General features: G+C 45.7%; 1 protein-coding gene across 2 annotated transcripts; it reads left to right on the plus strand.

Moving 5' to 3' along the window:
• The first annotated feature begins 3,221 nt into the window (after window positions 1-3,221).
• Window positions 3,222-12,808, plus strand: CKB (creatine kinase B). Of its 2 annotated transcripts, none has more exons than XM_039551757.1 (8): window positions 3,222-3,325; window positions 4,876-5,063; window positions 5,544-5,698; window positions 6,599-6,731; window positions 7,620-7,791; window positions 9,240-9,363; window positions 10,081-10,270; window positions 10,846-11,212. In XM_039551757.1, exons 2-8 carry the CDS (start codon window positions 4,886-4,888, stop codon window positions 11,022-11,024), a joined length of 1,131 nt encoding a protein of 376 aa, XP_039407691.1. In that variant the 5' UTR covers window positions 3,222-3,325; window positions 4,876-4,885; the 3' UTR covers window positions 11,025-11,212. The 2 variants fall into 2 exon arrangements, with proteins under 2 accessions (XP_039407691.1, XP_039407690.1); XM_039551756.1 differs by lacking the exon at window positions 4,876-5,063 and adding an exon at window positions 4,214-4,426 and having other exon boundaries at window positions 3,225-3,325; window positions 10,846-12,808.
• The last annotated feature ends 362 nt before the right edge of the window (window positions 12,809-13,170 follow it).

Below are 13,170 nucleotides of genomic sequence, written 5' to 3' on the forward strand. Positions count from 1 at the left end.
GTCTTTGTTAGTTATGAAACTCTCCTCCATCTAATCTAAACATAATGTATGCAGTTTCAGAGGTTTCTTAAACTGCAAACTCCTACTCAGCTGTTTTTCTGACTGGCAATCATGGCTCTACTGTGCCTTTATATTTGCACCCACTTCGTTTAATTTTCTGTCATTTTTAGTGTCATTGGTTATATTTGTCATTGTTTATGTTCTCATGTCCTTTCTTTCCCATGATGGGCTGCTGTTCAGATCACTGTGGGCCTGACGGTATGCAAGATTGAGACACTCAGCAACTCCTCATGTCCACAGGCACTCAGCTCACTGGAAACAATCAGTAATTTTCAACAGACTGCCTACAGTGAGAAAAAATACACCAAGGATAATAACTAAGCAAATATATTTTAAGTGATAAATGGGAAGAGAAGTTTCATTTGACAAGTTAAGCAGATGCAGCTATGGCCAATTTCTTTAATCTACCAGTACATGAGTGTTATGTTTAATTTTCAAGTGGTGTTTAGTTGTAGATTAGGAATTGGAAACAATTCAGTTGTTCACAGCAAACCACCTACTCTTGCTGTTTCCTAATTTGGAATATTCTTCTGTGTTTTCAAGACGATGTTTATCCCCTAATTCTTCAGGTTCATATTACGTTCATGCAAGTAATTTCAGAAGACACATTCACTAACTAACACCCATCTCCTCTTGCACTTGTACACCACACAACATTTATAATTAAGCCTCTTAGGAAGTTAGCTGCATGGCCCATGATTAATTTCCCTTAATTCTTCATTGTTAAAGCTCAGTTCAAAGATCTCTGGAGTAATCAGCCCACCTTTCCATCCAGAAATGTAGCATATAAATCAGTATTCACTAAGATTCCATCCCAGCATGGAAAGCGAGTATTCGTGCCTTTATCACAGTCTAACAGGCCATACAGGCTTATCCAAAGGGAGTGTTTCCCAGCAGATGAGGCAGATAAAGCGGGTGATCAGAAGCTGTTGACACAGGGCACAGCATCTGTAATTAAGTCACTAGGGAAGCTGGCACTGAATGCTGTGACCAAGATAGCATCCAATTTACACACAGCATTCAGCAAACCTTAAAATGCTGTCTGAGTAAAACCCAGCCACTTCTGACTTCCTGCATGCTAGAAATTTGTCAAATAGTGGTGAGAAAAGGGGGGTAGAGGGCGCATTGTTTATCAAACATGTAAATTGGATATATTTTAGTGGTTTTACGTTTGTGACTCTCTTTCCATGTCACCCAAGTTCTGTGAAGAAGAGATGTGTGTTTGTGTTGGAAGTTTAATGTATGGCACACTGAGACTACTTACTACCTGCTTACCATGACTGGTATTCCCTGTTCTGCAAGACTGGGAGAGAAAGAGCATATCCAATGAATAGAAATGGATCCTTGGGTTTTGGATCTTGAGGTGACCTTGACTCCACAAATCTCCTGAACAATTAAATTACAGAACAGTTGATTGCTTTTTTGTTTGTATGGCAATAGATTACAAAATAAGATAAAAGGAGCCTTCAGAACCTACCCTGATAGGTTTTTTTTTGTCTTTTTGTGGAGAACACCACCACAAAAATATGGTGTAAGAAAATGTTTTTAATATATTTCTGTTTCAAATTAAAAATAAAAACCACGTGTTTTACATTTTAAAAAATCCACAATCAGAATTGTGTTTTCAACTGAGGTAATCCAGTAATATTACATTTATATTGTAATTTATTGAGGACTCTAGGTACAATTTTACACTTATAATTAATTAATACTTATTTGGCCATGCATTATTTGCAATTTACACTATTCGAAAGCGTGAGCATTGTGTAAAACTAGTAGTGTGTAGGGGAAGATTTTGCGAGGTTAAAAGTGCAGAGGAGACCTAGAGAGAGGATTTGTTCTTTGATCCGGAAGCTAAGAGACTGGACTTGCACAGATGCCGAGCCCTTGGCTTCTCCTGGAGATCTGTATACTCAGCATCTCAGTCTACCAGACCTGGAATAACTCGGAAATCTGGATGGCAGCCAAACACAGCACATTTTTATTTGAAGCAGTCTAGGGTTTTTATTTTGCAATGATTTCCGCTATATGTATATTATTACTTTTAAGTCCTAAGCAGTTCTGTAAAGTGCACATGCTTCTTGTTGTTAGGGTGAGGGTACTGGTCATGGTGCTGAAAGGATTGTGGTGAGGAAAGAGTTCCAGGTGATGTCACCTGACATTCATAGCTCATGTCAAGGAAAGCAACTCTGGGACTCAGATCCGCATTCTCACGGATAAGTACGCTCTGTTTGGACAGGAGGATCAACATGGGTTCTGCTGTGAGACACACGTCAGAGAAAGATAAAGATACTATTATGTAAACGTGAAAGTCAAGTCAAGATACTCATTCACATTGTTAACATGTGTTAACATTTCTGCATACAGCAGGACTCTCAGCTGCATTTTAGCTTTGGAACAAACCTGCTCATTTCTACAAAAAGAGCAGTGGAAGTCCCTATTTTCGTGAATTTCAGGTGAGCTTTAGATGGGTCAGATCCCAGAGTTCCTGTGCCTGTCTTTAGCAGGAAATCACCCACTCTCCAATAAAAGCTGAAGACTTTTTTTTTTTTTTTGGCACATGACAAGAGCAGAGGATTCACTGTGATTTACACAACCACCCTACTTCCTTTCAAATTAAACTGTAAAACGAGCCCACGGCTTTGCAGGTGCTGGAGGCGAGGTGCAGGTCCTCCCTCTGCAGAACCAGGCTGCCGGGGGCTGGGCGCCACATCCGCAGCCACCTCAGGGGCTTCTGCCAGCTCGGGGGCAGTTGCCACTCACAAGGCTCACGGCACGGCCAGTCTGCACACTACATAACCCTTATTTTGTGATGGTGCATTGTCACACCCGCGTTTGAACCTTCGACCAAGGCGTTGACAAAGGTGTGAAGCCTGCAACCGGCTATGTTGGTGTGCAATCGATGGCAGCCGCGGGCCGGTGGAACACGACATGGATTCCTGCCCTCCCGCTCGCAGTAACGGATGGCGCCGGGGCCGCCTCAGCGCCGCGAGAGCGCCCCGGGGGGTCCCTCCACCCCCACTCGGCCTCCCCGACGCCGAGCAAAATGGCGGCAAGCGCGGGCCCGGCGGCGGCACAACGCCCGCCCCACCCGCCGACGCGCGGCCCAATGGAATGAATGGGCTATAAATAGCAGCCAATGGGGGTGCCGGCTTGCGCTCTATATAAAAGAGGCGCGGCGGCGGTGCCGGAGCTTCACTCGGATTTCGGGCGGTGCGGTCCGCAGAGCGGCGGGGAGGTTCTTGCTGTAGCTGCGAAGCCCGCGGTAAGTCCCGGGGCAGCCGAGCCGTTCTGCAGCTTTAAAACGAAGGACTTTGGTTTTTTTTTTTGGGTTTTTTTTTTTTTTTTTTTTTTTTTTTTTTTTTTTTTTTTTTTTTTTTTTTTTTTTTCTCCTGCTGTGTGGGGTGGAGCCGGTCCAGCTGAGGAGGGGCGGCGCGGGGCAGGGGCGCAGCCGGGGCGGGGAGCGGCGCAGGTGCTCGCCGGGCTGGTTAGGCTCTAAAACCAGATTAACCCGGTATTTAGCAGGGTAGTTACATACGTTTGCCCCGTCCAGGTTCCCTGAGAGAGCCGTTTGTTGTGCAAGGGCTTGTTGGATGCTGCCCTCTCCTCCCCTTCCCGGTCGGGGAGCAGCTGGGGCTCCGCGGACGCGGAGGGTGCCGGCACTGTCGGTCCTCGGGATCCCCTCCCCCGGCAGCGGCGGGAGGAGGCGCGGCCGCGCCCTGAGGGCGCAGCGGTGCCGCCCCGCTCACCTGTCGGCCGGCCCGGGGTCCGGCAGGGCCGAGCACCCCCCGGCCCGCGGCGGCCCGGCAGCTCCCCCCGCCCCGGAGCCGCGCGCGGGGTCTGCCCGGTGCCGCAGCGGCTGCTCTGCGCGACCTTGGGCGCGTCCCCTCACCCGGGCGGCGCCTCGGGAGGCAGGAGAACCTTTGCCCCTGCGGCCGGGGATGGTGAGCACGGGGCAGGGGTGGTGGAGGTGAAGAACTTTACATCTATCTTCCTCCTTGGCGCAGGTGGAAGGTGGTGTAGCAGCAAAGGTGTGAAAGACGCGGGTGGAATGTGAGCCAAGGTGACCTTCTGGGTGCCTGGCGTTCCCTCGGGCGGTCCGGAGGCTGCCAAACAAACCCCCAGTGATAGGCTTCCCATCTTTCTCCCCTAGTGACTGCGGTAGGGTCAGCCATGCCCTTCTCAAACAGCCACAACCTCCTGAAGATGAAGTACAATCCTGAGGAGGAGTACCCTGACCTGAAAGCTCACAACAATCACATGGCTAAAGTGCTGACCCCGGACCTGTACAAGAAATTGAGAGATAAACAGACTCCCAGTGGATTTACCCTGGATGATTGCATCCAGACTGGGGTTGACAACCCAGGTAATGGGATCATTAGGTCTGCATAATGATCTGTTCTCCCTCCTGACTGGAAGTGCTTCTTGACAATGGTACCCAAAGTTCTCGAGCTACTGAGGGACAAATCTTCTAAAACATTGAGAGACTGCTCTAAAGGCATGGCTGTGTTAGGAAGCCATGTTTCCATCATGCTATGTTCTATGCTGTGATCTGACATAACAATTCCCAGACACTTCAATTATGTAACTGCTCTGCTAAATACTTTCAATCTGAAGAGAAAAAAAAAAAAGCCAAACCAAATGCATTCTAATTATAACTCAGCTGGGGAGGGGGGGGGAAAAGTAAGTTTACCTGGCTGTTCTGGTCTATTCCTATTCCAGACTGTGGTTATGTGATGTTCTCTAGCACTTCTATGAAAAAGGGGGAGCAGATGTGTTTACATGTTAACATTACAGTATTTATTTTTACTCTAGCAATATCAAAATGGCCCAACTAAATAATCAGAGACTGCCTCCTGATGAGGAGTACCCGGACCTGAGCACCCACAACAACCACATGGCCAAAGTTCTAACCCTGGATTTATACAAGAAACTGAGAGACAGAGTCACACCCAGTGGCTTCACCCTGGATGATGTCATTCAGACTGGGGTTGATAATCCTGGTAAACTGCATTGAGAATATTCCATGTGAACCAGCTGAAGTAACTGGTGCTTTTGAATATGGTGACTTAAAACTTATCTTGTGGAGGTGGTATTTATAAGCAGACTACAGAAATGTAGCTCTGTAGCAGAAGGAGCAAAAGCAAAGCATGCTTGCTTGCAGCAAAGCATGATTGTTTAGACATGAAGTTCTATGCAGTGATCTAAATTAGCTAGTGAAATTAGATGTGCTGTGTAAATTTGTCCTAAACCAAGCTTGGCAAATGAGCATGGTTTAATGACAACAGCTATGGGTTTCCACAGCACTGCACTTGACTAACTGGATGAAATGTAAAATGTAGGGTCTCTCCAAATGTTTTCATGTAAGAACAAATTTCTAAGTGACTAGTCTTGCCACTAAAGAACTTGCCTGGTTAGTGCTGCACTGGAGTACAGCCAAATGTCACCCAAACTTAGCTTTTCTGACTTTATTACCACTCCAGGCCATCCCTTCATAATGACAGTAGGATGCGTGGCTGGTGATGAAGAGTCCTATGAAGTGTTCAAGGAGCTCTTTGATCCAGTTATTGAAGACAGGCATGGTGGCTACAAACCAAGTGATCAGCACAAGACCGACCTGAATGCTGATAACCTGCAGGTATGAACTTCTGATCAGTTACAGATTATTGGTCTGAGGACTGTGAAGTTGTTGGCAGCTGCCTAAACTGGTTGCTCAGGCTCTATTCCCTCGCTTCCATTGAGCATGGACACTTGGGCTGTGAGTCTGGTGCGATTAGCCTGAAGAGCTTGCTGCTGTGGGATGTCAGTGGCTGGGTACAGCCAGGCAGCTGGTGTGCAGCAGGAGCTTTATTCAGGTGCTGCTGCAGTGTGGGTTGTGCCACACACCTTCAGTGTGTATTTCCATAAGCTGTGGGCTGTAATAGTCAAGCTGAACAGTACTGTCCTGGGAGTAAAGGACTACCATGAAACTTAAAACACTTTTTGGATCTTAATTACCAACTGATGGTGTCATACTATTGAGTAAGTATTTTTACAGCTAGGACTAAGGATTCCTAATAACTTTATGGATTTTAAATGTTACTGTAAACTCTGGGAGTTCCTAACTCCATGTTGATTTGCTATCCATAGATCATATTGAAAGTAAGAGGCTTGGGAGAACAGAAATGAATAATTTTCATTTACAAGAGTAAACACCTAAAGAATGTTTTGCCTCATGTTGATATCTCTAGATTGCAAATCTGAAGGGGTAACTGAAGCCCAGACCACAGTCTGAAATGGACATAAAACTGTTGTTCTGGTGATGTCTCTGTCTTCTAGGACTGCTTAGTAGCTGTAGCCTTGGCCTCAAAACAAGAGTCGTTACACAGATACTTGATGTAATGCTGAAGAAAATAGTCCTGAAGTGAGGCACTGGCTTACAGCCCAAGCAGTCAATACCTCAGGTGGAAAGTGCATTCTTAAATGCATGGGGGCTACACGTGTTTAGGGGAGGTATCTTGGTATTAGGGTCGTACTCACTGGTTTCCTAATCTTGTAGGGAGGTGATGACCTGGATCCCAATTATGTGCTAAGTTCCCGTGTCAGAACTGGCAGAAGCATCCGTGGATTCTGTCTTCCCCCGCACTGCAGTCGAGGAGAGAGGCGGGCTATTGAGAAGCTCTCTGTTGAAGGTAAAGTGAGAACTGGGTGCATCAGGGGAGCGCTTCTGTCCTTTGCTCAAGAGGTGTCCTTTGCAGTTTGAAAATAGAGGCACTTGGCAAAAGCCACCTCCCTGGAGGCTTAGTCTGAACATGGAGCTTTCCCTGGAAAAGGCTCACTTCATGAGAGCTGCCTCAGCATTGGCAGCTTGTAGGTTGAGAGCAAGAGCACATGGCAGAGGGAAGTTGCACTGCATTAAGTTGACCTCGGCTGATCTCTCAAAAGCCCTTCTGTCTGTGTGGGGAAAGAGGTTGGTTCATCAGGGCTCAAACCTGAAATGTAACAGGTATGTAGCAACTACAGGTCTTGAGTCATGGGGTGCAGTATTTTGTGGCTGCTTTTAATTGACTTTCATTAATGCGTAGCTTGCTTAGAGACATAGTCCTGCTCCAAATCTGCAGCTGACTAGAATAAGACTTGGTTTTCAGTGAGACTCCTCAGCTGGTTTTTTTTCTATTGCTTCCCTGTGCTCAAGGTACAGTTCTAGAGACTGAGAGTGTAGTTGTTTCAAAACCTCTCAAGGGCAGGGTAACAGTCCTTGACTAGCATAATACTGCTTGTTACATTCATAACCTTTGTTCTCATTGGAAGAAAAGCAGTCTCCGTTTTTACAGTTCAGCAGCAGTAGTGATTCTATACTGCATGTAAGGGAACAAAGGCTACTTGTATAAGCCTGGAAGGTGCAGACAAATCATCTGACACTGCCTCAAGTTCTTTAATGCCACAAGGGCATTGCCATTACAGATGAAAGCAAGGGAGGAACCAGACCCAGCAGATCAGATGTTGCTGTGTGTGGTCTCCAGAGTGCTGGGAAAGTCTAGCACCCTTAGTCCCATTCTAAAAAAGCCTCTCTTTCTCAGCTCTGGGTAGTCTGGATGGTGATCTCAAGGGGAAGTACTATGCTCTGAGGAACATGACTGATGCTGAGCAGCAGCAGCTGATTGATGACCACTTCTTGTTTGACAAGCCAGTTTCTCCTCTGCTGTTGGCCTCTGGGATGGCACGAGACTGGCCTGATGCCAGGGGTATCTGGTGAGTATGTGTGTGAGGAAGCAGTCATAGAAGTCAAAAAAGTCTAGCAGTTTCAGTGGTGACTTGTACTGTTGGGCAAAATAGCAGCTTGTATTGCTGAATCTGATGAGAACTTTCCATGGGGGAAGTTGCAGCTTAACCAGCAGAATTTGGACAAGTGTTCTTCTGCTGGTAAGAGAAAGCCAGCTTGGCTAGCCCAGAACCAGAGCCTGCCCATCCAACACAGGTTAGTGAAGTACCAAGCAAAAACTGAATGAGTTTATAGAACCTACATCACCTGTAAAGGAGCAGATGTACCACTACAGTTGACTCTTCCCACAAGAGTTGAGAGTAACTTGTGGTACAAACCACAGCATTGTCTTAGCTCAGAGTTGATCCTGAATGCATAGTTACTTCCTTGTAGTCTTTTCACTTCTGCTTGCAGAAACTCTTGGTGTTGAACTAGTATGGCTTTACCTGTACTAGTGATGAGATTTCCCCCTTGTCCCCAGAGACTTGGTGACAGGCAGGGGTGTGGAATGGAAGGATTCTGCTTGTTTTAGATGTAGGTCACCTACATAAAACTCCTCATCTCAGGAGCTTCTGCAGCATAATTAACTTGCTCCCTTGTAAGCTAAGGGCTAGGTTTTTATCAACAGGAATGCTCCGATCTTATTACTGCAGCTGTTTCAGTACAACCCAGAGGAAGCATGCTTTGTTTCTGTAGGTCACCTTTAAGATTGCATCATCTACCTGCAGATTGCCAGCACCAGATAGTGCTGTCATCTGAGCATGACTAATCTACAGGCTTGAAGTGTAATGTCTTAGTGTTGTCTGCATAAATAACTTTCCTCGGGTACTAGCTAATTTCTGATCCTAATCAAGTTCAGAAATTACCAGCATGATAAACACTGATAGTACTTGCTGTCAGCTGCAAGCTGGGACAAGAGGAGCCATTGTTCAGAGGATTTTTATATAGCTTCTCTGAAGTGCCCTGATCAAAAATTAATAGTGAAACTAAGGTACAAAGTGCAGTTTGACAGAATCTGACAAAATTGTGCTGAAAAGGCTTGTTAAACCTGGTGTCATTAAGAACATTATTGTACAGGACTCCCTCAAAGTCTACTGATCACCTTCCTGCAAATTGCTGAGCAGAAATACCTTAATTTGTCAACTGTGGTTGCAAGTGAACCAGGGAGATGAGGGGGTTTTAGGTTTTGATACTGTTAGACGAGGTAATGCCATGTTACTGCTCACTCTGTAAAGGCCAATTCAAACTACCTCTTAAAAAGAGCAAGGTAGCAACTATCAGCTTAACTCAGGTCCTGTGTGGGCAAAAGCAGGAAGATCAATCTTGTTGAAGCAGCTGAGTGATCCTCTTGAACTAAAAACTACAATGATGAGCAATTCGGTGCCATCTTCAAAATGTGAGGTGGGAAAGACAGCATATTGATTGCTTTGTCTCCTAGGCACAATGACAACAAGACCTTCCTTGTTTGGATCAATGAAGAGGACCACCTTAGAGTTATTTCCATGCAGAAAGGTGGCAACATGAAGGAAGTATTTAACCGCTTCTGTACTGGGCTAACAAAGGTAAATCACTATTGTCTGAGCCATGGGTTCAAATGGCACATGGTTCTCTGGTTAGATCTGAGAACACAATTTTCAAGCCCCCTCTGGAGTCCTGTGTGGTGGTGTTTCATAGCCTGGACCTTTGGGAACACCCTGATGAGATCCAGAGCTGTGAGGGCTCCAAAATACCTGTTGTGGCAAAAAAGCCTTGTGGCTGTGAAATCTAGAATATGTTTGCTTGATGTGGTGGCATCCTTATCCAAATGTCTCAACTGTATTTTAAAGACATTCTACATGATTGTCTAAAGCTTTGAGACACATTGGGGGGGAGGAGAAGTTGCTTGAAAGTGGATGGGCAAAGCTGGACTCAGCTGAACAGCTGGATGCTGTTCTCTACTTCTAGTTGTGATATGAGCTTGAGCTTTACCAGCCCTTTTCCTGATCCTAAGAGATGTGCTGGCTTGAGATGTATTGAGTCCAGCTTCCCAACACATAGTGACATATGATGATAGCTTTTAAACTTAGCCTGTCTCACTGCTAGGAGCAAGATGAAGGTCTTAAAAGCCCCTTGTTGGTGGCTGGTTTTTTCCATAGGGGAGGGGGCTTATGTGGCTGAAATAGATATTCTGAGTGTTGTGGCTGTTGCTGGGTGAGTAAAGCTGCAAGTGAGCACTAATGGATGTCTTACAGTCTTAAGGCAGAGAACAAACTCTAAACATTCATTTTTTCTATTTATAGATAGAAAGTCTCTTCAAGGCCAAAAACTATGAGTTCATGTGGAATCCACACTTGGGCTACATCCTGACCTGCCCATCCAACCTTGGAACAGGGCTCCGTGCTGGTGTGCACATCAAGATCCCACACCTTGGGAAACATGAGAAATTTGGAGAAGTCCTCAAGAGGCTTCGGCTGCAGAAACGAGGCACAGGTGAGAGTTGGTTACACTGATGGCTGAGTCAGTCTGCCCTAAGACACCAGCAAAAGCCTGGTTAGGGCCAGAGCCATCTCTTGGTTGGCACTGTCAGTGCCTGTCACACCATCCAAGAAGGTGCCTTTGTAAAGGAGAGAAAAGTTTTCTAATTGTATATTGAAGGAGTTGAAGATGCCAGTGCTTTATATGTTCTATGTCTGGTGATCTAGTTAGTGTCCTGTGTGTCATTCTGAGCACCAGATAAGGTGGACCTGGTGGCAGCTGTTCCTGTTCTAAGCAAGGATGGGAATCCTGGTTTAACCTATGGTTGGGAGATGGCTCCAGCAGGTACTTGTGACCTCAGGTTAGATTGCTCATGGGTCAGAAGAATAAAGAGCTGGCCTAGTGGCATGTTCTGTGGTTCATGTTGGCAGTCACACATGGCTTCATCCTCCTGCATGTAGGAGGAGGCACCAGTGGCAGCTTGTAGAGAATGATCCTGCTGTGTCCTTGCCTTAAGCTAGGTGAGGGAAGAAAGGCAGACTCACCTGCTCTAGCTGAGGTCAATGTTGTAACTGAATCTCTTGCTGCAGGTGGTGTGGACACAGCTGCTGTGGGAGGAGTGTTTGATGTCTCCAATGCTGATCGTCTTGGTTTCTCTGAGGTGGAGCTGGTGCAGATGGTGGTGGATGGTGTGAAGCTTCTCATTGAAATGGAGAAACGCCTTGAAAAAGGCCAGTCCATTGATGACCTCATGCCAGCTCAGAAATAAAGCACTTTATTCTCATGCTTCCTAACTTATTGGATGAATAATAAAAATGTCACTCCAATTCAAACCCTTGGGGTCAGAGCCCACTTAGTTACACTGTAGAGAAGTCTTCCATCCATCTGTGTTAGAGTTTATTTTTTTGATGGTTGAGATGTTGCTGAAAATGAAATAAACTATTGTTTGGCCTGAGATGTCTTAGATATGTTAACTGAATGTCTTTGAGATTTAAGTGGCTTGGTTTTCATAGTTATGCTAGGTGGTCTGGTTTTGTCTGCAAGCACATCTTCCTGGATGTGTTGCTGCAGACCAGCTGCATTGAAATGTTGTTAAAGCAGTTTCAGAAGTTGAACCTTTTAACTTGATTGTAGTTGCTGTACATTTGAGAACTAGTGTTAAACATGAATCACTGCAAACATGCCCTACCTCCAAGGCTTTGACTTGTGCATCTGCTCATGCCAACTGTAAACTGTCATTATCCTGAGTACTGCAAGCCAGGCTGGCTCCTGTAAGGGGGGCTGGGGACAACGACAGGGCTGGCTCCTCTCAGATGGGCCCTCTGGTGCTGCAGGGCAAGGCTCTGCAGTCAGACTACAGCCCATGGTACCGCTGACCCTGAGCTGGTTTGTGGGGAGTTGTCTTCAAGCTAGGGTGGTGCAGAGAGCTGGTGTGAACAACCAGTTGCCCTTTTGAGGGTAAAGGGGGGAGGTGAAACCTAGATTCTCTCAGCTCATGCTTGTTTCTTAAGTGATTTCAGCTCAGCCAGGGCAGAGGTAGGGGCTGGAAGCTGCCACTTACAGGAAAATAGCAGCTAATTAGCTTTAGTCAGCTGACTCTTGGCCCATGTACCAGTTGCCCCATGAACCTAAAAATGAACAGTATAGTCAATTAAAACATGACAAACAGTTTTTTTTCCAAATTGGGCCTGGCTTGCAAGCTCAGGTAGTTCTCTGGGTGTGAGCTCAAGATTGCATCAAGTAGGTCTGTTCTCCAGAATGGCTGTACATGTGTGCTTGCTGTATGGAAGCATCACATTATTAACATAAAGAGCAGCATTTTCCACAAGTATTGCTAACTGGGACCATCAGACCCTTGGAATGAACAGCCTTTGCAGCTCATGCAGATGCACCTGTTCAACAGCTCTAAGCACTGCTAAAGCCCAGCTTTGATGGAGGGAAGATGATGAGAGGTTGATGCAGAGCTCTGTGGCGTGCAGCTTTATATAGGTTTGCGTAGATTACTGAAGCTTTCTTTTGTAAAGGCTGTGATTGCAGGCTGTCACTTAGCTGAAGAGATGATTCCAGCTGGGGTAAGCTAATTTAATTTTTGTGAGAAAAGGCTGAGTGAACATCTCAGATAAGATTTCTTTTTTTTTCTTTTAATACAGCTTTCTATGTGTTTCAAAGTTAACTGGGTGGGGGAGAGGAGATCACATGTAAGAGTTTTGTTCTGTGCTGGGTGTTCCTGTATTTGAGTTAATCAGCACAGGAGTTTTCTGTATGAAGCTTGTGAGAGCAGGGAAGGGAAAATGGTGCAAGAGACAACTGGTTGGTTCTGTATATTCTTTAGATCCCCCATGCTGTCTGTGCTTCGTGTCACTATTCACAGATGCTTGGCAAATAGCTGGTTTTGCTTCTTGTAATCAGAGAGTGTTCATTTAGTGGTGCCTCTCCTCAACACAGCGTTGTTACTGCGCTCACAGCAATTACCTAATGGAAGGAGTTGCCTGAAAACTTGTCTATTTTTTTCTAGCTATATCAGCTGGACTAATAAAAACATTTCTCTCTCTATGCATCTTGTTTCTCCTATGTTCTTAACCCACCAGAGCTGTTATATGTGTCTGCTTTCAGCCCCTGAGTCCCCACAGTCTGAGGCAGCACCTGTAGCTGGCTAAACAGTTGTGCTCAAAGCAGCAAGCCAGTCTTTAGTGCCTGCATCCGACTAGAAAATATTTGTTTTTAATTGGTTTTCTTTTCCACTACCTTTGCTGTGTTCCCTCCTGTTGCTGCCACGCAACTGTGCTTTTGTACAAAGTGATTGCAAATATTCCAAAGAAAGAATGTGTCCTGGCAAAGGCTGGACACCATGACTGTTGCAGTGGGGATACTGCAACATGCATATATCAAAACCAGGAGTCCCGTGGAAAGGAAAT

The sequence above is a fragment of the Corvus cornix genome, chromosome 5 (genome assembly GCF_000738735.6).
Source record: "Corvus cornix cornix isolate S_Up_H32 chromosome 5, ASM73873v5, whole genome shotgun sequence".
Taxonomy (NCBI): Eukaryota; Metazoa; Chordata; class Aves; order Passeriformes; family Corvidae; genus Corvus; species Corvus cornix.

Coding starts and splice junctions, on each gene's coding strand:
- CKB (XM_039551756.1), top strand. CDS start 4,234: ATGCCCTTCTCAAACAGCCACAACCTCCTGAAGATGAAGTACAATCCT. Junction 7,792..9,239: donor CCTGATGCCAGGGGTATCTG/GTGAGTATGTGT, acceptor TTTGTCTCCTAG/GCACAATGACAACAAGACCT. Junction 9,364..10,080: donor TCTGTACTGGGCTAACAAAG/GTAAATCACTAT, acceptor TTCTATTTATAG/ATAGAAAGTCTCTTCAAGGC.